Raw genomic sequence first — 27,357 nt, 5'->3', positions numbered from 1 at the left:
GACACAATCTATCCACATTTTTTTACAGTCTAAAACCAAATTCAAGGCTCATGTAGTCCCACTACAGTCCAGGTGGTGGGAGTAGTAGCCTACAACTTAATCTTGGTTTACCAACCACCATTAACTGGCAGCGAAGAAGATCTGAAAATTCTTCCTTCAGTAGGCTGCTCTCGATTCCATAACATAAACGAAGCTTTCTTTGTCGTTTAGTGTAAACGTCTATTGCGATTTACCTGAATGGAGGAATAGAGTTATTGAATTGGTTTGAGGTATGCTTTGCTTTTAATCATTTAACATTTTAGTATTACTCATTTATCTTACAACAGCAGCACTTATCATTGAAAAGACAGACTGCTAACTTTACATAAAGTATGCTAGAGTTAGAGTAATCTAGTCAGTTTACATTCTTGCCAGTATTAGGTCATGTTATGCACAGCACATATTCTTAGTTAATACTACAGACATATGTTCACTTCCGGATTGTATGGTTGGGTGTTGAGAAAGTTGGGATCAAGTGTAATATCAGAGAAGACGGGCTCTGGTAATATTTTGCTAGGTGAATGCTCAACATCTAACTCTTTGGAAACAGGAGGCTCTCAAGCTTAGCTTGGCGTGATAACCCACACGAATGCTGCACCCTCGCATCGTATGTTAAGCTAAACGGGAACAGAGGTGGTTGGAACAAACAAATAATTTATCTGTGGCTAGTATACAGCGTTTCTTTAAAGAGTTGCGTATAATCCATAGTTTGACGAAATAACACGCATGTAATGTACAAAAGTGACGATACTCGCGCCGACTGCGGTAAAGTGGTTTGCTCTTTGTCACGTGACACAAACTTTGGAAGGGATTTTATTTTAAAGATAAACAAAAATTCCTAAAAAAAAAAAAAAGTATTTGTCCACTTATTTCATAGTCAATTTCTCCTGCACCGCATGCATTAATGCAATTCTAAGAAATATCTAAAGGAATTTAGTATTTAATTAATAGGGGTTTATAGGGGTGCAGCTCCATAGCCCCCTATTCTACACTTGTTCTGCGCGTCCTCTCGTTTAGTCAGGTAGAACCCCAGGATAGGTGTGACATAAGGTACTAATGCATTTTTTGCATAAATTGATAGTTTAGGGGGTGTAGACTCAGAATCTGACCCTTAAGCATTTTTTTTAATGACATAATTTGCCACGCCCCCTTTTTTTGACCATTAAAAAAAAATAACTAGATGCACATTACTGTATAAACCCATCATGTATGGTATCAAATGAAAGCTCTTCTCAAACAGAATCAATTATGTCAATAAAAACATGCTAAAAATGATTTCAAGTCCCTCCAGAGAACATAATAACTGTAAAGCCTGGTAAGGTCACACCGCTGAAATGGTAGGCTGAGCAACAAATTGTATCAACCCTCAACAATTAGTCAAATAGACAAAGTTATAAGGAACAAAGTAGAACTTTCTCACAGATTCTGAAAGCAACTACAGAACATGTTGCCAGGCTGGCCTTGTACACATCACCAACATCAAATGTCTCTTCCAAAAAACATTCAAAAATCAGACATTTCTCCCTCGCTGTCATCAGTATCCTCCACTGAAAGTGTAGCCATCTTTGAATTTTTATTTGCACACTGTTCACCACCTTTGCCATGGCAGTAGGTGGTGCATGGTAGTCCATCTGACTGACAGCAGTAAGAGGCCCTGGAGCATGCTGGCACTGCCTTGCATCCACAAGCAACAAGCTGTAGAACAGGGGGGTATTCTAGAAAGCAGGTTTACTGGCTTAACTGGGTATGTTAACCCAGAGTTAGCGGTAAACCTGGGATTTCAGTTCCAGAAAGCTCAAAAATGATCAGGCTATGTAAGAAACTATGGTAACATAGGCTCTGAACTCAACCTGGTAGGGGGTAGGTTTGTTCAGGTTACTTTCAATTATGTTCGGTTATTTCAGTGCATGTTCAATCAGGCCGCTATTTTTACACTTGTCACACAATGGCGTTTCATTTTGACGAAGGTCCGATTGACAAAGAAGCACAAAATCATGTAATATTCATCCGTGCAATTCACCGTGAGAGGGCGATAAGACCATGACATCACATGATAGGACTAGCCTATCCATTCTTTTCCAAACGAGTTTTTCAGCTGAATCCTAAATATATCCTACTTGAAAAGCATTCTCCATCCCTACATTATGCATGGTGGATTAGAATAAAATAAATCTTTAATGTAGGCTAGCTAGCCTACTACACCATAGTGGACATTTGTGTTTGGCTCACCAGACAGATGGACAAACAACATCTGACACATTGAAGATATAATTAAAACAAGTACAGTACAAATAAGGGGAAGCAGCCTATAGAAAATTAATAAACAAGTTTAAATAGCTGTACAGCTCAGCCAGGTATGCATGTTGTCACTAAGTTTGGTTAAGAACGCTGATGGCATTTGGGATAAAATATTTTAATAGGCTACACACACCCTCCGACTGGGAGTTTTGTAGTGTTGGAGACGAGAGCATATCGGCAAGCTGTCGGTTGGTGCGTAGTTTGCCTTTATGCTTAAAGCAGTTCCTGCGCTAACTTCATTCGTTTTCCTGGACACAAACCCACAATGATCATTAAAGCGTAGTTTCACCAACTGGCAGGTCAGCATCACTTATTAAATTTTCCAAATGTGCACCGAAATGTGTCCAATAGGCTACCCATGCCTTCCGACATTCACCCTTCCAATGATGGAGCGCAAAAGTTTAACTTGGCCCACAGCTGCAGAACCCACGTTAAAATAGAAAATTGCATTTGGGATTCTAAAAGAATTCTATGGCCCACTCAATCTGTGACAAGGTAGGCTAGTTTAAGAAAGCATCATTGAAAGCAGTCAATACAATACGGATGTCCAGTGAATTATTTAATTGTGCTTTTGACATTAAATAGGCTATCTTAAACATATGCATTTACATGGTCAGTTAGGCTATTCTCTGCCAAGCAAGGTCTCGCTGCAGGCTTTTAAGTATTGCTTGCTTTTTTTTGTTATTACAGTTCTCTCCTCCTCGTAAGCCTCGACTACTCAGCCTCTGAAAAAATACGGTGTTCTTCCTTTGGTTTCACTCCATGGCTTCGACCCTCAATAGATGATGCCTTTATAAGTTTGCCGTGAACGCCGCACAACTCTAGGTTATCTAACACAGGGTTGATTGAACTAACTGGTAACCGGTGTTTTGGAACCGACAGCTCGGGTTTAGTCGCCACAGGTTCAGACAACCCAGAGGTTAAGTTTTATCTCAGTGTTTGTTAAACCTCCTTTCTGGAATACCCCTCAGGAGGTTGAACAGGCACAGGAGGTGTTTTTGTCAGCTGCTCTCCACAGAAAGACTTGCAGCCATGCATGCTTGATGTGTTCCGCTGCATATTCTCTTGTTAGAGGAAGACTCTTTATTTTAGGAGGGTCTCTTTTCTTGGTGAATAGCATGCATCTCAAGTTACTGCTAAGGCTTTCAACAGTCTTTCCATAGTAGAGGCAAGAAAGGAAATCCATTCCTGCCTTCATGCTCATCAGCTTCTACAGTACATCTGTAAAATTCTTCAAATCAAGATTCCTCTTGAGCATCAAATTGATTGCTGAGGTTTTCCCTTTGCCATATGGATATGACACACTGTCACAACCAAACAATGCATGAACAGCCAACAAATCATAACATTTGTCTCCTAATTTTGCAGCCATAGCATTAATGTCAATTACTTTGGGCATCCATGGCCTACTGGTTAGGGAATCGGACTTGTGACTGAAGGGTGACCAGTTTGATCTCCGACTGGTAGGAAAAATTAGCCTAGAAATCTAGACGCGCCCCTAATTACATTTGCTGCCAGGGCTAGTCTAGCAACTCTCCGTTGGCTTGTGAGCTCCAGAAATCAAAACTTAATCAGGCCAATGAAATCGTGTATAGAGTCGTTAGGTGGGCTTAACATAATGATTGATGGCAGAGTTGCAACGGTTTGGCTTGAATTCCCTGCTACTTGAAAACAAATAAGATGGATGTTGCTGCTGGCTTAACAGTGTGACACGAAGTTAGCTTTTTATTAAGTTGGCAAACGTTTGAACTAGCCAACTAGCTCCGCTGGTGGGAAACGCATGGGACTCATAGCTGCCGCTGTCCCATTATGCAGAGGGAATTTGAAAGACAACTGATTATCCCCCCCGGACTGAGCACTGCGAACGGTGAGTGCCCAGACCCTACATTTTAATGTGGGTCTGGCTCGCCAGGCTAAAAAAGTCAGGGAGCGCAAACGAGAGCTGGAATCGTAATCAAAGAAAACGGCATCAAACAAAACTGAGAAAGAGGCAAAGACAAATATTTTACACAGTTACCCAAATGATTTCATTGCAATCTTGTATTTTTAATTGAGTTTAATTTTTTTGTTAGATTTTTTTCTATTTGGTATTTTGATTTGAATTTATTTGCTTGCTAGTATTCTTTTTGCTTGCTAGTATTAAAGTATTCTTTAATTTTTTTGACACAAAATTGATTCCATAGTTCTCCCCCTATTGGAAATTCTGATACATTTCCAATGATCGGCTCATTCAATGTTGCTCACTAATGATCCCTAGCCTGGGTGCCATTCCGAACTTAGTCCTGCCCACAACATTTGAGGTCGGGAAGTTTAGTCTGGCATTGCTCCATTGTATACCTAGAGATTTGCATGGTGTATTTTTCAGTTGTTTATTAGCCGGTCTCGACGGTATTGAACTCAAATGAACATCAAACCAGCTAACAGATTGAAAGGACTGGGATATTGATTTAGTATTGAAATGATATCAGTGCGAAATGATAACATAGTATCTTCGCATTCAAAAATCTGCCGCCATTAAAGCAGTTTTTTCATTAACAGGAATTAAAGCCATGCAATAAATCAGTTTTATTCCATTATTTGAAAATTAACTATCGAAATAATTCGAAATTGATAAGAACTTTGTGGTTTACTTTACAAGACTTCATATACAGACAGTACTGTTGAAGCTTTATGTTATAGTTATCTGAATTTAGTCACGCATAAGTCCGTTTACCTAGCGTGAATGAACAGGTAGGATAAGGATCGATTCAAAATATTCAGTGGAAAATGTATGGATTCCAGCTGCCGCTACTGGAAGAAACTGAACCATGCATTTCCACTGAATTATTTTTGTAATCTGATCCCCTTATCATACCTGTTTATTTTTACTCGCTGTTCGAATTTATCGCGGACTAAATTCAAGATGGCTGCAAACGCTTAAACTTCGGAAGATACTGTCTGTATAAATCGCCTTGTAAGTAAACTACCAGTGCTTTTTCAAAGTTCTCAATGTCTCGCTTTTAAATGTCAGGGCCCTCGAAGTCTACCAATGAAGTGTGGAGATACATTGAGCCTCGTAAATGGGTGTAAAACAGTGATTTATTTGCATGGTTAGTCCGATGTCAAGCACCACTATTGAAAAAGCTGTTGGTAGCATCGGCTAGCTAGCCAGATTTTGGAGTGCAGGGACAAGCCGAGATGGGCTATGAGACATAATGCTCACACTCTGTATCATGTTTCAATACACTTTAGGTCAATATCACACCGGAATTCTCCTTTAACCAAAAAAAAAAAACACCATGCCAATCTCTAGGTATGGTATTGCTTCCCACCATCACAATGGATGGTGACATTGCTCATCGGCCCAACCCTAGTTGATGTTTAACAGATGATATATCGTGCCCGCTTCTTGCGATGTTTATGCTCTGTTTTTCAGACCGAGGAGGTAACATGAAGTTGAAAGACGTTAACCTAACGCTATCCTATTTCCCCATGTGTTTTCCATTCCTCTTTGAATACAGAGAGGAATCTCCGGACAGGATTCTCGGGCCGTTGCCATGGATCTTGGGTTGTCGGTAAACTCTGACGGTAATGAAGCATTCCAGCTGCCAACACCAAAAGAAGAGGACATTAAAGAAGAGGACTTTAAAGAAGATGACTTTAAAGTAGAGGACCTTAAAGAAGAGCAGTATGATCATATGATCACATGTCAAGACGACGAGGAGGAGAAGCCGCTCACAGAGCTGCTCTGTAAAACTGAGTCTCTTGGCTCTAATGAAGCATCACAGACAACAGTGAAGTTTGAAGTGAAATTAGAGGATGATGAAGATGAAGAAGAAGACCAAGAGGATTCTCTTCAGGGAGGTAGGACTTAGGAACTACACACTGATACACAAAGAGTTCATTAAATAAAATGTTGTCAGTTTGCAAATATGTAGAAATTAATAATACAATGATGTACACACACATTGCATATTTATAATGTGTGTCTGTTAGGGATGGGTGATATGGATAATAAAAGTAATATCTTAATATTTGTTGTGCTTTTGATTACGATAATTTAAAAGAAGTTACTTTACAGAAAGAGTTAGGCTTTACAGCTCATTATTTATGACTAGCGTCATTAATATACATAATTACCAACAACCAAATTAACTAATGCATTGCCACATTTCCAATTCTGCCCCCATTTGTGTGGCAATGACATGGTCTAGCCAACTACATTGAGATGAAGATAGACAGGCCTAACAGCTTCCCAAAAGAAAGTTTGAAGCTGAAGTTCCTTTCAACCCTTTACTTAGGATTCACTGTAAAACTAAGCAGACCAACAGGGTATCCTACCTCTCCATTATTTCCTTCGATGTTTTGTTTAAGAGCAATCATGTAGACTAGCATTACAAGTTACAGAATAGAAACTAATGTGTTAGTTTATGGCTAATGTATCTGAGAAATCCTATAGAGAGGCTATCGGTTAGCATAATCAATATTGTTGATTGTAATCAGCTTGTCCTGTAAAAGCTGTATCCTTGTCCAATTCCAATCTAGTTTAGATCAAATCACAGCACAGAAACGGCCCTAGTAAAAATAGTCAATGACCTCAGACTTGCCACTTGACTTAGGCTACGTCTACACAAAACGGCCGGGTGAATTTTCTGTTGCCGCTTTCACACCTTTAACTATACTGGTAAAGAAAAAACTCAGGTGCACACACAGAGGTGAAAGCGGCTAAAAGTGCTGTAGTGTCAGACCAGTCGATGGCCGGGCCGTGCAGAGGCTTCACATGTAGCCTAATTCGCGTAGAAGACAAAACATTGTTGAAACACTTTAACTCATTGAGTGCCAAAAACGTAATATTACGTTTTTAGCTTTTTTTTTAATTACGAAACTAGACACTCTAACACACCTTATATGTGATTTTGGGAACGCTTTGATGAATGGAAATGAAATATATGACGATCGAAAACTCATGAAAACGCACAATCTGGACATTTTATCTGGACATTTAATCTTAAAACTCTGCTTTTGATTGTTGCTGCTTTGGGTTGAATCAGTGATACATGCACGTCAGGTCAAAACCAGGCCATTTTCATGGGTTTATCACTAGGTGGCAGTCTCGCCAGGTCTCGCTAGGTCACTTCCCGGAAACTTTACAGGCAACACTTCATATTTCATCAAAGACGCTACATCTCCATTTCTAGAAATAAAACAGGGATTTTGATGAAAACTAGCCACTGTTTAGCTTGGATTTCTTAGGGAACAGAGGCATGTAGAAATAAACGGTTTGTACCCACTGAGAGCTTAAAGTCTCACCTTTCAAACAAGCCATAGTATGTGTCCATAGCTATAACATAGAATACGCTGTGATCAAGATTGCTGGCACTCTGGGCCAAAGCTTCCGAAAACAGCGCGGCATTCAATGAGTTACTGTAAGTAGTCACATGAAATAAGGAGAATACAGACAATTTGGTTTTCAATTGGTAAACTAATAAAGTTCATTTTCAAGGTATGTGACTGCTATGTGGAATTTAAAATGCTTATGTTTTGCATTAGGTCTGAGCACCACTGGAGAACATTTACATGCAGTCATAAGTTGTAGTAAGCTAATGTTTAAGTTAAGCTAACAGTGTGCTTCTAAGGCTACATTTACACGTGGCCAGCTATTTTCATAAACGGACAGTTCACCCTCGCCTTTTTCAAAAATAACATCGTGCACACCTGTCAATTTTCAGAAAAGTTTTCCTTTACACTAACCCGTGTATATGCCTTCAAGAGCATGCCAAACCTGTATGTGGCAGTGTAACGAGAAGCTCCAGCCCATGTTAGCCAATCAGAATCCCGAAAATATCAACAACAGCAACGAATCACTTCCTCTTTCTCTTTTGAACTTACTAAAAATCTCCGCCTTGTCACATAAATCTCAGTTTGTACCTGTTTAGTACCTGTGAACAAACAGTTTTCCAAAAAAAAAACGATCAGCCTGGATTTTTTTGCAGGGGATAAAACCTCCGTTTGCGTCTAAATAACAGGGTCAAACGCAGAATAACATCACCGGTTGCGTCTAAATGACAGGGTCAAACGCAGAATAACATCACCGCTTATGCCTAAAATGACGGGTCAAACGCGAGAATAACATCTCCGCTTATGCGTCTAAATGACGGGGTCAAACGCAGAACAACATCACCGGTTGCGTCTAAATGACAGGGTCAAACGCAGAATAACATCACCGGCTGCATTGTTTTCGTTGTTGTCTAAACAGGGCCTAACTTAGCCACAAAAGCCTGATACATTGTGCACATAAATCATGACGGGGGAAAGAAAAAACATTTTAATATGATAAACAAATGGTTTGGTTTGTTCTGACAAGCAGCCCTTAGTCTCAATCCTTATTGGCTACATACCTAGGGTGTGGGAGTTCTGACTAATGAATGACACCTAAAATATTGTGTGAGCTTCCCATAAATAGGCTACCTAGTTTGTGATTGATAGGAATCACATGGTGACTTGTTGATGAAACTGAGACCATTGTTGTAGTGAGACGATTAGAGTGAATCAGTCAAGACATGACGATGCGTTTAATTACATTTCCTGCAGCCGGTTGCACCAGTTGAACGTAAGTTCCATCTTCCCTTAGTTCTAACGTAAACTGGCACTACATTGAAGTTTACGTGCTACTAAAATTTAATGGGTTGCACCATGCAAAATAGTTTCAACGTGACGCTAAGTTATGACTTAAATTACACACCAACTTACACCCTTCTCTCCCTAGGTCTAAGGTCCATCGTAAGTAATTTGTTAACATTGTTTTCTCATTTAAATGGTGGGAATGTTAAATTTAACAAAGTACAAGTCGAGAAGATCGAGTTACATACGCGGGCGATTACACACATTTATTTACAGTATTTGCAGGGATTTTTATATATTTTGAATTATGTTTGTATTTACTGAAAATAGTCAGTAAGTGGACCTAGCAGTACAAATAGGCTACCAAACATCTACCCATCATTATCACACAAAGCATACATTTCATTGCTGTGGATTGATCTGTTATCAGATATTTCATTAGCCATATTTGTAAGGGTGTTAACGTTACAGTTACTTTAACTAGCTATCCACTGCGGTAGCCTATGTTAGGCCAACAGTGGTGGCTGAAATATTCCCAAAGCATATACAGTATATAACAAAATTAAGTCTGTTATTTAAAAATACAGTGTTTATTTTATTCCATACAACAAAGTAATTGCGGAGGAAGTCATACCTAAATGCGGCTTTATCATACAACGTTACAGCGAACGTTAACGTTACCAACGTAAGTGCTGTGATTCTGTGACGCTTCCGATATCATTAGTGATCTTGATTGGTTGTCAACGGTAAAAACGTCATTCTATGCGACAATATTTTGATTTAGTAACTACTAACTATGGTGTATCTTAAGTAGCAACTAGAGAATGTAATTCCAGGGAATTACGAGTGCATGAAAATGCAAAAATGGCTGCTGAATAAAATATTGTTTAAAATATAATCCAAGTAAAAAGATGGAGGTCAGATAGAGAAAAAGGTTTGGTGGGTAGTCATAGTTGATGACAACTGACAGTTGCAATGGCTGAACAGTTAAATAGTTGAGTAGTTTAAACGGTTAAATTACTTAATAGCAAATGATTGTATTGAGGACTTTTATTTTGAAACAGTTGTGGGCAGAGGAAACAGTTGGCGGGAGTTGTAGTTGATGACAACTGGCAGCTAAAATGGCTGAACAGTTAAATAGTTGGATAGTGAAAATGGTTAGGTTATTTAATAGGGAATTATTGTAGTGAGGACCTTTATTTTGAAACAGTTGTGGGCGGAGGAAACAGTTGGCAGGAGTCATAGTTGATTACAACTGAGAGTTGGAATGGCTGAACAGTTAAATAGTTGGATAGTTAAAATGGTTAAATTATTTAATATAGAATTATTTAATATACTTTTATTTTGAAACAGTTAAGGACAGAGGAAACAGCTGGCGGGAGTTGTAGTTGATGACAACTCGCAGTTGGAATAGTTGAACAGTTAAAATTATTTAATAGGGAATATAAGAATTTTTATAATATGCTTTTGTATTTTTATTATTTAAAAATCAAAATCAAATCAATGCAAATTAATACATGCAATTGTGGCAGATCTGGGTAGCCTTGACTCAATATATAGCATGTATGAATGGCAATGACCAGGATAAATGCTTCTAACTAAAGGTGCTGAGAACCCTTAAAATTAGTCTAGGTTTCATAGGGTTAATAACACTTGGTTTGACAAGCAGTTTCTGCAGCGTATGTCAGTGTGCTGATCCAGACCAGAATTGCATACTTTCTACATGCTACGTCAGAGAACAAGGTGAAAATGTCTGTTAATCGATTCTGTCATCTTGTAAAGCATATGTCTTTATCAGATAATCAAATTGCTGAATGTAGAACACCTGCCCAGTGTTTCCCAGATAATTGAATTCTATGTGTGGTGGTTGGTTTGCAGAATTAACTTGAATGCAACAGTTTTTAACAAATTAGCACAGCTGGTTATGATGCTAACCATCATTTAGTACAACCTGGAAAATCATTGTGTGGTGGTCAATGTTGATATTGTGGTGGGCCGCCACAAATGAGTCAATGTATGGGAAATACTGCTGCCATTCTAAATCCATCTTGTAATTCTTCCAGGTGTATCAGAACATCCACCAGTAACATTCTAAGTCTCTATGGTAAATCTTCCATGTGTTCCAGATCACCTACCAGTAACACAACAGAAGATCCATGAGCAGAATGATGAACTGAACCTGCAGCTCAAAGGAAGGATGCACCACTGCACTGTCTGCAGGAAGAGTTTTACGGCCCTTACTGAACTCGAGAAACACCAGCAAACACACACTCTTGGTGTTGATTTAAGCCAGAGCACTGGAAAAATGCGTCATAAATGTGTCCATTGTGGAAAAGCTTTTTCATCAAGTTCACATCTTAAATCCCATATGACAATACACACTGGAGAGAAACCTCATGAATGTGCCCAGTGTGGAAAAGCTTTTTCATCAAGTTCACATCTTAAATCCCATATGACAATACACACTGGAGAGAAGCCTCACACATGTGCCCAGTGTGGAAAAGCTTTTTCATCAAGTTCACATCTTAAATCCCATATGACAATACACACTGGAGAGAAGCCTCACACATGTGCCCAGTGTGGAAAAGCTTTTTCACAAAATTCATATCTTAAATCCCATATGACAATACACACTGGAGAGAAGCCTCATGAATGTGCCCAGTGTGGAAAAGCTTTTTCATCAAGTTCACATCTTAAATCCCATATGACAATACACACTGGAGAGAAGCCTCATGAATGTGCCCAGTGTGGAAAAGCTTTTTCACAAAATTCATATCTTAAATCCCATATGAAAATTCACACGGGAGAGAAGCCTCATCAATGTATCCAGTGTGGAAAAGCCTTCACAACAATGTCAAATCTTAAATCCCATATGATATCACACACGGGAGAGAAGCCTTACATATGTGTCCAGTGTGGAAAAGGTTTTTCACATATATCATCTCTTAAACTCCATATGCGAATTCACACTGGAGAGAAGCCTCATAAATGTATCCAGTGTGGAAAAGCCTTCACAACAATGTCAAATCTTAAATCCCATATGATATCACACACGGGAGAGAAGCCTTACATATGTGACCAGTGTGGAAAAGCTTATTCCGCACATTCACATCTTAAAGCCCATATGATGACACACACTGGAGAGAAGCCTCACATATGTGTCCATTGTGGAAGAGCTTTTTCACTACTTTCAATTCTTAAAACCCATTATTTAACTCACACTAGAGAGAAATCCCACAAGTGTGATCAGTGTGGGAAAGCTTTTTCTCAAAATTCAGCTCTTAAAGCCCATATGTTTAATCACACAGGAGAGAAACCTCATAAATGTGTCAATTGTGGAAGAGCTTTTTCATATTTGTCTGCTCTTAAATTACATATGCGAAAAAAACACACTGATGAGAAGCCTTATAAATGTATCGAGTGTGGCGAAGCCTTTTCAAAAATATCAGATCTTAGTTTTCATATAACGACGCGACTCAGAGGTTAAATTGTGCAGATCTGCCCACTTAGGTCGACAACACACCCTGCCAGAGTACGGCTCCGCCTCCTTCAGCGCCAAATATGGTCATTCCACTATTCATCTGGCAAACACATGGCACGAATAATTAGTATGATGTAAATGTAAATCATGTTATTATAGGCCAAGTTGGGGTCTGTCATTGTAGATGCATCTGTACAATGTAGATGCATGTGTTATGTATGTATGTATGTGTATTCCGTTATAGACTAATGTTTTGATGAAACTAACTTCTTTATAATTACTTAAGACTGGTCCTAAGTCCTGTTGGTGCAACCCTCTCCTGGAGCACCACAACAACGTGTGTATTTTGTGACTTAGTTCCATGTACCAGTTCTGGAAGCTATGAATTAACTACATTATTTGTATGTGATTTCATGTGTAATGATTATGACCATTGTGTAAACCCTATTGCATTTAACTGATATTCTGTGTTACTTGTGCTCTCTGTCCAAATATGATCCTAAGAGTCTGTCTTGATTTAATTGGCTCAATTTCAATGTCGATGTCAATGTAGACGAGTCTGAGGAAGGGCCGATGTTGATGTCTATATTCCCCCCAATATTCGGACATACAAAAAAATAAAGAAAAAAACGCTATAGGCTACTACAGGAAACCAACAAGTCCCGCCATCTGAAATGCAATCAAACGTAAATAACACAAATTAGTGACCTATTCATGGTTTCAGAGAGTACACTGTGAGTGGTTTGTCCTGGAGGTTTTGCACATATCAACAATATTGCAAAAGATGCCGGTACAATTCTCACAAAACTTGTTGGAAAGGTGTAGCACTGTCTAAGGAAACCCCATTCATTTTTGAAGCTGATCAGACTCAAAAGTAACTTTGAAGCATTTTCCATATTGTAGCCTATTTTCTCGCAATGACAGCGAAAGTGAAACGAAGTGTCCTTTTATTTGAATTTGTGCGTGCCTGTGTCATTCATTTCTTTCACATGTCTTAGAACATAAATAATGCATTCATATGCTAGTAGTAATGTCAGAAATGAACCGGTTTATAAGCCTCTTAGAAATGGCTGTTGCATCTTGCATGTTACATTTAGATGCGCACTCCATGCAGGCAAAACGTAGCACTCAAATGTGGCGACGGCACAAAAGTTGAAAAAACTTTTACAATGGCGGTGATAGCCTCCGGTTAATGTGAATCGCGGACATTAACCAAAGAAAGGAATTTCCACCTCCATTCACCAAATAAAGGCTGTGTTTCTACATTTTAACACAAAACGTAATTTCTGTCAGAAACCAGCCTATAATGCATAGGGTAACTTGAGGTGAGTCAGACAGAAGAGGGACCTGTCTTAGTAGCCTATATTGAATCCCATCCCTTTCAATCAACCTTAAAAATGTGTGATTAGCTGCCAGAATAATAAAATCAAAATACAAAATATGATTGGGCTAGGTCCAAACCTATGAGTAAGCATTCAGTGTAATATAGAGGTTATCAAAGATACTCTAGTTTGTATTTTCTTTTAAAATATACATTTTGGAGACAAATGGAGTCATACCACAGGTCTATATCCAGGGATGGATTATTGAATGGGCCTACTGGGCCCAAGAGCTCAGGGGGCCCTGAAGCCTAAGACTGTGTGAAGTTGCTTCTCCGCCCTTCTCTTCTATTTCCACAAAACTCACAAGTCGTCATAATATAAAGGGTCATTTTTTTTTAAGTCTTCGGGGGAAGTATGCCCCCGGGCCCCCCTATCTTAACAGGGGAGGTTTTTTTGCATCTATGCCCAGGGGTTCATAATCCATCCGTGCCTATGTCCGTCAAAAGTTTGGTATATCCTAATTGACTGACTTAACTAATGACTTGTTTGTGATTTTAATAATATTTTTGCATGGCAGGAAATGTATTGAAATTCTGTTATTGAAATTCACACCGCACCACAGATTTGGTCCCCCCAATGTTGACATCATGGCTACGGCCTTGACGAGTAGCCCATACTCTGTCTAGTCTTCCTGGGTAGTTCCAGGTAGTATAATGGTTGTATGTTGTGCAGTGTCAATTGGCCTTATTCACCCGGTGGCCAGAACGAGGCTACAGGGTACACTTGTTATCACACCACCTCAGTCCAGCAGATGGTGGTAATGCACTCTGTTTGCAAACTGCCAAAAAAGCTCACTGAAAAAGAAGACGGGTTCGCTGGCCTGTTCTACTTCAGTGAGTTTTTTTGGCTGTTTGCAAACGGAGTGCATTGGCACCATCTGCTGGACTGAGGTGTAATGGCAAGTGTACCCTGTAGCCTCGTTCTGGCTGCCGGGTGAATAAGATACACCTGCACCTGAGTGTTTCTGATTGATGCAGATTAAATAGTACCTGTGAACATGTAACCTATATGCTCTGATGAAGACATTTTGTCACAACGCATAAGCCGACATAAATGAAAGGCTTTTTAACTATAAAACTATAGTGTGCTTTTGAATTCTTTTGGTTAGACTTACACCCTTTAATGAAGCTTAACACGTCAAACCAACTCTTCTAAGACCAAAATTATTGTTTCCATACTTATACCAAGTGAAGAAACTCGAATCCGATACTTTTTTAAATTTGATTTAGGGCCCCACCACCTTGACGGCATCAGTAATATTGAATGTTGTATGATCATTCATATATGATCAGTGGTGATCCTACACTTACTTTATTAATAGTTTATAGTATTGTAACATTTGAAGGTTTCAGGATGCCAAGAGTTGTTCAGAGTCAAAGTCAAAGTCAAAATCAAAGAGCAAGCTATATTGGAGAATGAGGGCAGGGACACAGATACAAATTACAATGCACACAGGGCATCTCAAGAAGACACACACACTACACCAACAGGGGAGGTCCAGCCCCCCACACAAAAAGGAACACACATGAGGGGAAACTAAAAGGGAAACATGTTACACTAAAGACACTAACTTCACACTTATAACTTAAGAGAATAACAACAAAAACCCCCCAAATGTTCGCTCTCGTATCCCAGCATGCTTTTCGCGGGAGAACGCTAACACTGTCTTTCTGCGCCGACGCTACAGTATTTTACGATATGCATAATTATTAATAGTTAAACATATTTAGTAATTTGAATACATCATAGTTATATTTAAATTATTAGCCTACCATTGTCTTCAATGTTACCACATTTGTGGTGCTTGTCTAATTGAGTGCCTGTCACGTTAATAAGAACATGCATTAGCTTTCAGTCTCACGGTTTTAGGTTAGTCAGTGAATATAGTTGTGCATAGTGCAAGGATATGTGGATTCAATTCATCATGTCTTCCATGTCATTAGTTAAAAGTCAAGTCAATTCAAGTCAAAGAACATCTTTCTGGGATCATAACAGAAAAGTGTCTCGCAATGTTAATTTCTATGAGTATGGCTTGCACCCCAAATACGTAACGTCCTTGAAAGAGCGGCTTTGAAGGACCTATCCTTGACTTTGAGAAAAGCCAAAGTCCTTTTAGGCAAGTCCCTCCACTCGGCGGCCATATGACAATGCTTTTTGGGCACTCGTAGGGCATCCATTTCGGCAGAAATGCGCGTGCGCAATACTTCACACCAATCTTGCTCCAGCGGCGAGATCACAACACATGATTGGCACGATCTCTTTACAACACACCATATGATTGGCTCAATGTATTCACATCACACTACATGATTGGCTCAATGTATTCACATGTCGACGTTTTGCCGAGGAAGGGGTGGGATATGTAGACAACGGCCATATTGGCGTGACAAACTAGCCCCATGCATTTCTATGGAGTATTTTTTGAGTGCTGTGTCTCCACATTAGAAAGTCTCTGGAAAAGCTCACAGTCAATCCACATTTTTTACAGTCTAAAAGCGAATTCAAGGTTCATGTAGTCCCACTCCAGTCCAGGTGGTGGGAGTAGTAGCCTACAACTTTAAATGGCAGCGAATGAGATCTGAAAATTCTTCCTTCAGTAGCCTACTCGATTTCACAACATAAACGAAGCTTGCTTTGTCGTTGAGTGGTAAACGTCTATTGAGATTTCCCTGAATGGAGGAATAGAGTTATTGAATCGGTTTGAGGTATGTTTTGCTTTTGATAATTTAACATTTTAGTATTACTCATTTATCTTACAACAGCAGCACTTATCATTGAAATGACAGACTGCTAACTTTACATAAAGTATGCTAGAGTTAGAATAATCTAGTCAGATTACATTCTTGCCAACATTAGGTCATGTTATGCACAGCACATATTCTTAGACAACATTATAGTTAATATTACAGACAAATGTCACTTCCGGAGTGTATGGTGGAGTGTTTAAAGTTGGGATCCAGTGTAGTATTTTGTTAGGTGAATGCTCAACATCAAGGTAACTCTTTGGAAACAGGAGGCTCTCAAGCTTATCTTGGCATGATAACCCACACGAATGCTGCATCCTCGCATCGTATGTTAAGCTAAACGGGAACAGAGGTGGTTGTAACAACCAAATAATTTCTCTGTGGCTAGGATAGTTCTACAGCGTTTCTCTGAAGAGCGTTGCGTATAATGTGGTTTGCTCTTTGTCACGGTAAAGTGGTTTGCTCTTTGTCACGTGACATACAAACTTTTTAAGGGATTTTATTTTACAGATAAACAACAATTCCTAAAAAAAATGTATTTGTCCACTGATTTCATAGTCAATTTCTCCTGCACCGCATCCATTAATGCAATTCTAAGAAATATCTAAAGGAATTTAGTAGGGTTTATAGGGGTGCAGCTCCATAGCCCCCTATTCATTCTACACTTGTTCTGCGCGTCCTCTCGTTGCAGAATTTTGAGAATGAACGTTCTCCCCCTATTGAAAATTCTGACACATTTCCAATGATCGGCTCATTCAATGTGCTGCTCCCTAGTGCAGGGGGTCCCAAACTTTTCCACGACAAGGCCCCCCAAATACCACTAGGTTTTGGCCAAGGACCCCATTGATGTGTTATTAAACCCATCGACAACACTACGGCAAAAACACATTAAGCTAATCCTAATAATTATTTTAGCCACAAGCACTTCGCAATAGAGCGTACAGTGTGAAAAAACTGCATTTGGGGCTTTCTGCTATTTGAGAGCTATCACTCTACTATTATTCTCAATCATTATCATGGAAAATATAATGTTCAAATATGCAAGACATTATTATAATGGCATTGTATAACAACCCTCATAGTAATAAAAGGTATATTTAAAAAAAATATTTAATTTTTCCTTCCAACTTGCTGAGGCCCCCACTTTGAAAACCACTGCCCTAATGATCCCCATTTTCTAATATAACTGTAATATGGCGCAGTGATTCATTATTTCCTCACTCTCCACTTCAAGCTTGTTTGCGTAGTGAGCATTTTTCCACAAAGTTGCCTTAAATCGGCCAGGTGCTAAGTGGTGGTGGTGAGAGGTTCCCCAATTCGCCTTATTCACACAGCGGCCAGAACCAGGCTAAAGGGTCAACTTGCCATCACACCAGAACGAGGCTAAAGGGTACACTTGCCATTACACCAGAACGAGGCTAAAGGATCAAATTGCCATTACACCAGAACGAGGCTAAAGGATCAAATTGCCATCACACCAGAACGAGGCTAAAGGATCAAATTGCCATTACACCAGAACGAGGCTAAAGGATCAAATTGCCATCACCCCAGAACGAGGCTAAAGGGTACACTTGCCATTCCCTAAGTCCAGCAGATGGTGGTCCTAATGCACTCCGTTTGCAACAGGCCAGTAAACTCTTCTTCTTTTTTGGTGAGCTTTTTTTTGGCAGTTTGGCCCATAGAGATATATAGAATGGCTAGATGTCTTATGGTGGAGTCTCCAACAGCATCAACGGCGACCATCTTGTCACAGACAAGCTATCTGGTGGGCTCTGTGGTAACTGATGGCTCTTCTTCTACTAAAGGCAGAACAATGCCCCCAGGCTATAACAATGACACCTTCAGGTCACTTACAGTGCACCATTGAAACACAATGTTATGAGTTAGCAAGCTGACTGTGGCAAGATGGCCGCGAGGTGCGGACGTCGACCTCCATTGGCCAGCATTACGGACGAGACATCTAGCCATTCTATATGGTTTGGCCCTTTAGCCTCGTTCTGGCCGCTGGGTGAATAAGGCGAATAAAGCCCCTTTGGTGACTTGATAACAAGCTGTGCAATGTGTTGTTGATGTTAGGGTTGGGTGACGTTGCAAATGACAATCCCGATTACCATTCTGCTGCTGTCTGGGGCTTTTGCCAAATGCACAAAATACAAGCCTTACAGTGTGTCCTGACCGGACGCGATGTGAGCGAACATTAGCGATCTGTTTAATTCCATCGTTTTAAATTGGAGTGTCCTGACTGCAAGCACGATGCAACGCAACGCTTTGAGAACTTTTGTCGGACGCCCCGTGTCTGTTTTCTTTCTGTGGCTCGAGTTGCTCTGCTGATTTAAATGAGAAATATGACTCAATAGAAGGGCATATTTAATGGATTCAGTGTAGACAGATAACGCCAAATGGTACAAGATTGCTCACTCGGATCCGGTTAGGACACAGTTACACGGCGGTGAAGACTGCATTTTAAGCTTCAGTGCTGTAGCCTCGGAAAAATATTGGAACTATATGTGACAATCAAAAATTATTTCCTCTAGTTGTAACAATAATAATAATAATTTGTTAGTCTACTCAAATATTTTTTTCTGCTGAAACATTACATATTTTAAGTTCAATGTAGCCTACAGTGTGAGACATGTGAAACAGACAATGACAATGTCACAATCAGGAATTATTTGAATAAGACTGCGGTTTCACATAGATAAGTCCTTCATTTTTAAGTCCTCTCTGGCTGACAGTTTTAAAGTACTCTGCATATGTATCAGTTCTAGGCTCAATTTCATTTCCAGGGAAACGTTTTTTATGTTTTAGCCTATGCAGTGTCTGGCTTGTGGGGGTGTGGCATCACAATGGTTGCTTCCCATTGTGATGTTGGTCAACCATCACAATGGATGGTGACATTGCTCATCGGCCCAACCCTAGTTGATGTTTAACAGATGATATATCGTGCCCTCTTCTTGCGATGTTTATGCTCTGTTTTTCAGACCGAGGAGGTAACATGAAGTTGAAAGACGTTAACCTAAAGCTATCCTATTTCCCCATGTGTTTTCCATTCCTCTTTGAATACAGAGAGGAATCTCCGGACAGGATTCTCGGGCCGTTGCCATGGATCTTGGGTTGTCGGTAAACTCTGACGGTAATGAAGCATTCCAGCTGCCAACACCAAAAGTAGAGGACATTAAAGTAGAGCAATATGATCACATGATCACATGTCAAGACGACGAGGAGAAGCCGCTCTGTAAAACTGAGTCTCTTGGCTCTAATGAAGCATCACAGACAACAGTGAAGTTTGAAGTTAAATTAGAGGATGATGAGGATGAAGAATACCAAGACGATGATTCTCCTCAGGGAGGTAGGACTAAGGAACTACACACTGATACACAAAGAGTTCATTCATTAAAATGTTGTCAGTTTGCAAATATGTAGAAATTAATAATACAATGATGTACACACACGTTGCATATTTATAATGTGTGTCTGTTAGGGGTGGGCGGTATGGATAATAAAAGTAATATCTCAATATTTGTTGTGCTTTTGACGATAACGATAATTTAAAAGAAGTTAGTCACTTTACAGCAAGAGTTAGGCTTTACAGCTCATTATTTATTACTAGCGTCATTACAATAATTACCGACAACCAAATTAACCAATGCATTGTCACTCTGACACATTTCCACTTCTGCCCCCATTTGTGTGTGGCAATGACATGGTCTAGCTAGCTAACTACATTGAGATGAAGATAGACAGGCTCTGACCCAACTCCTCCATCAGTCGGTGGACTGTCCCTGTCGTCAGCTCCAGTATTTCCAAATACGTGGTCGACTGGTAACTGTAGCTTCTGACCGAACATCAGCTCGTTTGGGGAGTGCTGTGTGGACTGGTACACCGTGGTATTATAGGTGAACAGGAGCTGAGGGAGCAACTAGGGCCATTTACACTTCTTTTCAGGGGTAAGGTCCTGAGCAAGTCATGAAGTGTCCTGTTGAAACATTCACATTGACCGTTCCCCTCTGGATGATAAGTGGTGGTTCTACTCTTTGTTATGGTGTAGATGTCACACAGGTGCTTCAACAGCTCCCCCTCAAAGCTGCGCCCCTGATCGGAGTGGATTCTCCTTGGCACGCCATACACATAGAGTTAGTTAGTTAGTTCTATCAGTTAGAATCTTAGCTAGGGTGGAAGCTCTCTGATCAGGGGTAGGAAAGGCCTGGGTAAACTGCGAAAACATCTGTGACTACCAGAACATTGTCTTGTCCTGTGCTAGCCCAATCCAAGGTCCTGTCCACCCCCAGATGGCCATGGTTGTGTAGGCTATTGAGCACTTCGACTCGCAACACATTGGGCAGTAAAAGCTGCAGCACTGGATCCCTGGAAGGAGGAGCCTGGATCGCTCAGTACAAAGTCCCACCCACTTCCTGTATCTGTGACCACTGCTTTATCAGCTGCTGGACTTCCCTTGGTTCACTCCATTGTAATGGGTAGGTGGACGTCCTTGTCGCCAAAACCACAGAAATCTGGAAATACAAGGATCAGTCCCTTGCAGGACTTTCAGGTCTCTATTGGTTTGACCAGGAATGGTGTCCACCATACAAGATTCTGTCACCCAAGAGTCTTGGATAGATGCACTCGAGGCTTGCATGTTGGCTATGGCAATCGGCAGGGGGACGTCCAGGCTGTGTGCCACAGATCGCAAAGTGTTAGTGGGGCTTGTGGGAAGCCTAGAAAGGGCATCAGCATTGCAATTAGCTGTCCGATTGTTGTCGGTGTACACGGTGAACCCAGGAGATACTTGCAATTTTTTCTGTGATTGCCCACTTGACTGCAAGGAGTTCGAGTTTCATGGCCCTATAATTTGACATGTTCCTCTCTACTTGGTGCCCCGAATCCTGCATGGCTTGCATCCGCCTCTAAGATAAAGGGATGACTGAAATCGGCATAACCGAGGACTGGCAAACAAGCTGTTCTTTTTTAGGCTCTGAATCCAGAAAAGTTCTGAAGGCAAACCTGAACCTGACTATTTCAATGTTAACTGTGCAATATTCAGATGTATAATTTAAATGTATGCAAATTAGTGCATCATTAATGAGATTGTTAAATTACATCCATATATTTTCAGAAAACATATATTAAAATATTGTCTTAACATAAATAATCATAGCCTAGAAATCTAGACGCACCCTAGCAGGGCTAGTCTAGCAACTCTCCGTTGACTTGTGAGCTCGAAAAATTAAACTTCTATCAGGCCAATCAAAAGTGTGTAGAGTCGTTAGGCAGGCTTAACATAATGATTGATGGCAGAGTTGCAACGGTTTGGCTTGAATTCCCTGCTACTTGAAAACAAAAAAGATGGATGTTGCTGTTGGCCAACAGTGTGACGAGTTAAGCTTGTTTTAAGTTGGCAAAAGTTTGAACTAGCCAACTAGCTCCGCTGGTGGGAAAACGCATGGGACTCATAACGCTGCCGCTGTCCTATTGCGTGCAGAGGGAATTTGAAAGACAACCGATTATCCCGCCCTCGGACTGAGCACTGCGAACGGTGAGTGCCCTGCCGCTAGGGTGCGTCTAGATTTCTAGGCTAAGTAGTCCCAGTCTTAATTATGCATTATATAAATGATGATATCATCTAAGTGGGAAAATGGATCGTGAAAATTTGAAGACAAAAAAATCTTGTTCCTTAGACTCTATACTAGCAAAATATGCAAAAAAAATTGATCGATTTGATTTCCACTAGAAAATCCAGCGGGATTACACAAGACACCGTACTATATCAGCTTATTGAAACTTTCAAATATTGATATTGGTATCGGCCTTCAAAATCCCATATTGGTCAGCTTGCGGTGGTTAGATTTTTAAAGAATTTTTATAATATGCCTTTTATATTTTTATTATTTTACAAAATCAAATCAATGCAAGTATTAATACATGTAATTGTGAGATCTGGGTAGCCTTGAATATATATATATATATATATATATATATATATATATATATATATATATATATATATATATATATATATATATATAATATATAGCATGTATGAATGGCACTTACAAAGACCAGGATGCTTCTAACTAAAGGTGCTGAGAATGCCCTTAAAATTAGTCTAGGTTTCATAGGGTTAATAACACTTGGTTAGACAAGCAGTTTCTGCAGTTTATGTCAATGTGTTGCCCTAGACCAGAATTACATGCCTTCTATGCTACGTCATAGAACAAGGAGAAAATGTCTGTTAAGGCAAGGCACTACAGGTGAATAGGGTAAAAATTTTAAATAATAAAATCACCATGAAACTTCCTCAGTTGATTACTTACACAAGTATGAAACAAAGGTATTACAAGTTTTTTAAATGTATGTTTAATTATGCAAATTAGGAATTATCTCATTAAATATGCAAGATTTTGCATATATTTTCAGTAGATAGATCTGAACATATCATAAAGCCAGGTGCAAAATTCTGCATGATTTTGAAATTCAAATTTGTTTACACATAAGATGAAAATAAAATTACAGAGGGATTTCAGGATATCCGCTTTCATTACCTACTGTCCATAGCCTTAAAAATATTGCCATATTTTTTATTAAAATGTCACATAAATCAGGCCAGAAACTATTCATTAACAAATCCCTCTGTAAATATCTTCAGAATACTGCTAAGTGTATAACTGGAATGTTTGGTGTAACATGTGTAACATGGTGTGCTCAGGGCTTAAATTTCACTGCGGGATTGCGGGTATTGCACATAATTTGTTCAAGTCCCGCAACTCTAGCCATCATAATGCGAGAAATTCCCGCATACACTTTTACAGCCTGTCTGATGACGTTAATATAATCATGAAGTGGCATGAATGCGGTGCTATTGACTGGACGGATCAATTACTGAGTTGAATTGAACATAGCTTCATGCAGACGCAGACACACACACACACACACGGAGAGAGAGAGAGAACCACTTTGCACTTACGCAAATAGGCTGCGCAACCATGGCAAACTTTTGCATCTAGAAAGAGCTCCTTGGTAACTATCCTGCTAGCTCAGGTCACGTCAACACTTGATCCCAGAAAGATTGTCTTCGACTTGAACTTCGTTTTTTGAACATTTATTGTATCTAATGACATGGAAAACATAATGATTTGCATCCAAATATCCTTATGCACTATGCACAACTTTTATTCACTAGCGACTAGCCTAAAACCGTCAGGCTGAAGGGAGGCTAATTACTCTCACATATTTTCTTAAAGTGACAGGCACTCAATTACACCTACTCATCACCAATGTGCACTCAATTAGACCTACACACCATATTAAAGATATGCATATAAGTGTTATAGGTAAAACGACAAAATGAAGCATTCATATTACTAAATATGTTTAACTACTAGTAATTACTAGTAAAATACATTATTAACTAAATACACTCTAAATGAATTTAAAAATATATGAAATAGAAACATATCACATAAGCCATCATTTTCAGTGTGTGTTTGTGTGTGTGTGGAGAGAGTCAAGCAGAATCTAGGATGTCCACTGTTGTGAATGATCCCACTACAGTATATATTACTGATGACGTCAGGGTGGTGGGGGCCCCAAAATCAAACACTTTTTAAAAAAAAGTATCGAAGAAGTATCGAAATCGCATATCGAAACCCCCAAATTGTGTAAATCCCCCCCTACGTGAATGTGAATAACCTAAGGGGGTAATTCCCCCCTATTTTGAAAAATGAATTTTTAGCCCTGGTGCTACATAGGCTGAGATGTTTATACTGGAAAATGACAAAAAAGTAATTTTGAGAAAACGGCCTTGAGACACAGCCAATGAGATTCCGTTCTCAGCCTAGACTCTCCTTTGAACTTTCACGATTGGTTGCGGATACAAATGAAGTGTCCTTTGTCAACGTCATGCAGGAAAAACGGAGCTTTCCAACAGTACTACACGTGATATGTTCCCTATCACGGTCGCGGTAGTGAATGAAACTATAGAAAGCTAACTTTTGGTGAATTTAGGAGAAATATACAGGCGCGAGTAGACAAAATGTAATGAAATAAACAACTCAATGTGAATATCGGACTTTGTTGTTTGTTGAATACATGCTAAGGTAGCAAACTAGCTCAAAATTGGCCAGTGCATGAAAAACCAATTTTTTCACCTGCCGTGTCTCACCTTAATCGGTTCTATGTCATCTTGAAAAAAATGACTTTCTCTGTTTGTAGAGCATATGTCTTTTGAAAGTATATATTTTTTGGGGCTTTTATGCATTTAATGCGACAGGACAGTGTAGAGTGACAGGAAGTGAGTGGGAGAGAGAGTCAGGGTGGGATCCAGAAAGGACAACGGGGCGGGAATCGAACCCGGGTCGCTGGCGTACGGTGCAGGTGTCCCAGCCCGTATCCCGTATAGCATACGTCTTTATCAGATAATCAAATTGCTGAATGTAGAACACCTGCCATTCTAAATCCATCTTGTAATTCTTCCAGGTGTAGCAGAACACCCACCAGTAACATTCTAAGTCTCTATGGTAACTCTTCCATGTGTTCCAGATCACCCACCAGTAACACAACAGAAGATCCATGAGCAGAATGATGAACTCAACCTGCAGCTCAAAGGAAGACTGCACAACTGCACTGTCTGCAGGAAGAGTTTCACGGCCCTTACTGAACTCAAGAAACACCAGCAAACACACACTCTTGGTGTTGATTTAAGCCAGAGCACTGGGAAAAGGCGTCATAAATGCGTCCATTGTGGAAAAGCTTTTTCATCAAGTTCACATCTTAAATCCCATATGCTGATACACACTGGAGAGAAGCCTCATGAATGTACCCACTGTGGAAAAGCTTTTTCACAAAATTCACATCTTAAATCCCATATGGTAATACACACTGGAGAGAAGCCTCATAAATGTGTTCACTGTGGAAAAGATTTCTTACATGTTGCATCTCTTAAATACCATATTTTGACTCATACTGGAGACAGGCCTCATAAATGTGTCCAGTGTGAAAAAGCTTTTTCACAAAGTTCACATCTTAAAACCCATATGACAATACACACTGGAGAGAAGCCTCATACATGTACCCAGTGTGGAAAAGCTTTTTCACAAAGGTCAGATCTTAAATCCCATATGGTAATACACAATGGAGAGAAGCCTCACACATGTGTTCACTGCGGAAAAGCTTTTCCATACCGAATATCTCTTAAATACCATATTTTGACTCATACTGGAGACAGGCCTCATAAATGTGTCCAGTGTGGAAAAGCTTTTCTACTAAGTTCACATCTTAAAACCCATATGACAATACACACCGGAGAGAAGCCTCATACATGTACCCAGTGCGGAAAAGCTTTTTCACGAAGTTCACATCTTAAAACCCATATGAAAATACACACTGGAGAGAAGCCTCATATATGTTCCCAGTGTGGAAAAGCCTTCTCAACAATGTCAAGTCTTAAATCCCATATGTTGACACACACGGGAGAGAAGCCGCACACTTGTGTCCAGTGTGGAAGAGCTTTTTCATTACATTCAAATCTTAAATCCCATATGGCAATACACACTGGAGAGAAGCCGCACACTTGTGTCCAGTGTGGAAGAGCTTTTTCATTACTTTCACATCTTAAAAGCCATTTTTTAACTCACACGGGAGAGAAACCTCATAAATGTGTCGATTGCGAAAGAGCTTTTGCACATTTGTCTGCTCTTAAATTACATATGCGAAAACAACACACTGATGAGAAGCCTTATAAATGTATCGAGTGTGGCGAAGCCTTCTCAAAAATATCAGATCTTAGTTTTCATATAACGACGCACACTCAGAGGTTAAATTGTGCAGATCTGCCCACTTAGGTCGACAACACACCCTGCCAGAGTACGGCTCCGCCTCCTTCAGCGCCAATTATGGTCATTCCACTATTCATCTGGCAAACACATGGCACGAATAATTAGTATGATGTTAATGTAAATCAGGTTATTATAGGCCAAGTTGGGGTCTGTCATTGTAGATGCATCTGTACAATGTAGATGTATGTATGTATGTATATTCAGTTATAGACTAATGTTTTGATGAAACTATAACTTCTTTCAATTCTTTAATTACTTAAGACTGGTCCTAAGTCCTGTTGGTGCAACCCTCTCCTGGAGCACCACAACAACGTGTGTATTTTGTGACTTAGTTCCATGTACCAGTTGTGGAAGCTATGACTTAACTACATTATTTGTATGTGATTGTATGTGTAATGATTATGACTATTGTGTAAACCCTATTGCATTTAACTGATAGTCTGTGTTACTTGTGCTTTCTGTCCAAATATGATCCTAAGAGTCTGTTACTAATAATCATTGTCAGCTTCTGCTTTAACTTGGTTTAATTGGCTCAATTTCAATGTTGATGAGTAGCCCATACTCCAGTCTAGTCTTCCTGGGTAGTTCCGGGTCTAGTCTTCCTGGGTAGTTCCGGGTCTAGTCTTCCTGGGTACTTCCTGTGCAGTTTCAATTCGCCTTGTGAAAGACAGACAAAAGAAAAGACCGTCATTATAAGAGGACTGGAAAGACAGAGAAGGGGAGAAGGAAGGTATTTATATATATATATATATATTATATAGAGATGTTTTGGTTGAATTTAGAAAAGTTAGAAATGAGTTCCAGATCTCTTAAAAAAAATCAGGTCAAAGATCACCAAATTTTTTGAGAGTCTGTTATGGGGTTCAAAGTAGTGATGGCAGTCTGACACTGAAGCATTGATGTTTCCAACCATTAACTACAATTTCCATTTGAACCACTGCTCCGAAGGTTGCTTTGGTATGGAAAAATCACGCATATGACAT

The 27,357-nt window shown here is 39.7% G+C and overlaps 1 protein-coding gene across 4 annotated transcripts; it reads left to right on the top strand.

Moving 5' to 3' along the window:
• The first annotated feature begins 141 nt into the window (after nt 1-141).
• Nucleotides 142-27,026, top strand: LOC125297312 (gastrula zinc finger protein XlCGF57.1-like). Of its 4 annotated transcripts, none has more exons than XM_048247604.1 (3): nt 142-269; nt 5,838-6,180; nt 25,080-27,026. In XM_048247604.1, the coding sequence occupies exons 2-3, from the start codon at nt 5,874-5,876 to the stop codon at nt 26,378-26,380; spliced, it is 1,608 nt and encodes a 535-aa protein (XP_048103561.1). In that variant the 5' UTR covers nt 142-269; nt 5,838-5,873; the 3' UTR covers nt 26,381-27,026. The 4 variants fall into 4 exon arrangements, with proteins under 4 accessions (XP_048103561.1, XP_048103560.1, XP_048103563.1 ...); XM_048247603.1 differs by lacking the exon at nt 25,080-27,026 and adding an exon at nt 11,064-12,859; XM_048247606.1 differs by lacking the exons at nt 142-269; nt 5,838-6,180 and adding exons at nt 16,411-16,505; nt 19,611-19,677.
• Nucleotides 27,027-27,357: the final 331 nt, after the last annotated feature.

The sequence above is a fragment of the Alosa alosa genome, chromosome 7 (genome assembly GCF_017589495.1).
Source record: "Alosa alosa isolate M-15738 ecotype Scorff River chromosome 7, AALO_Geno_1.1, whole genome shotgun sequence".
NCBI lineage: Eukaryota > Metazoa > Chordata > Actinopteri > Clupeiformes > Clupeidae > Alosa > Alosa alosa.
This window is presented reverse-complemented; position numbering and strand designations above follow the sequence as displayed.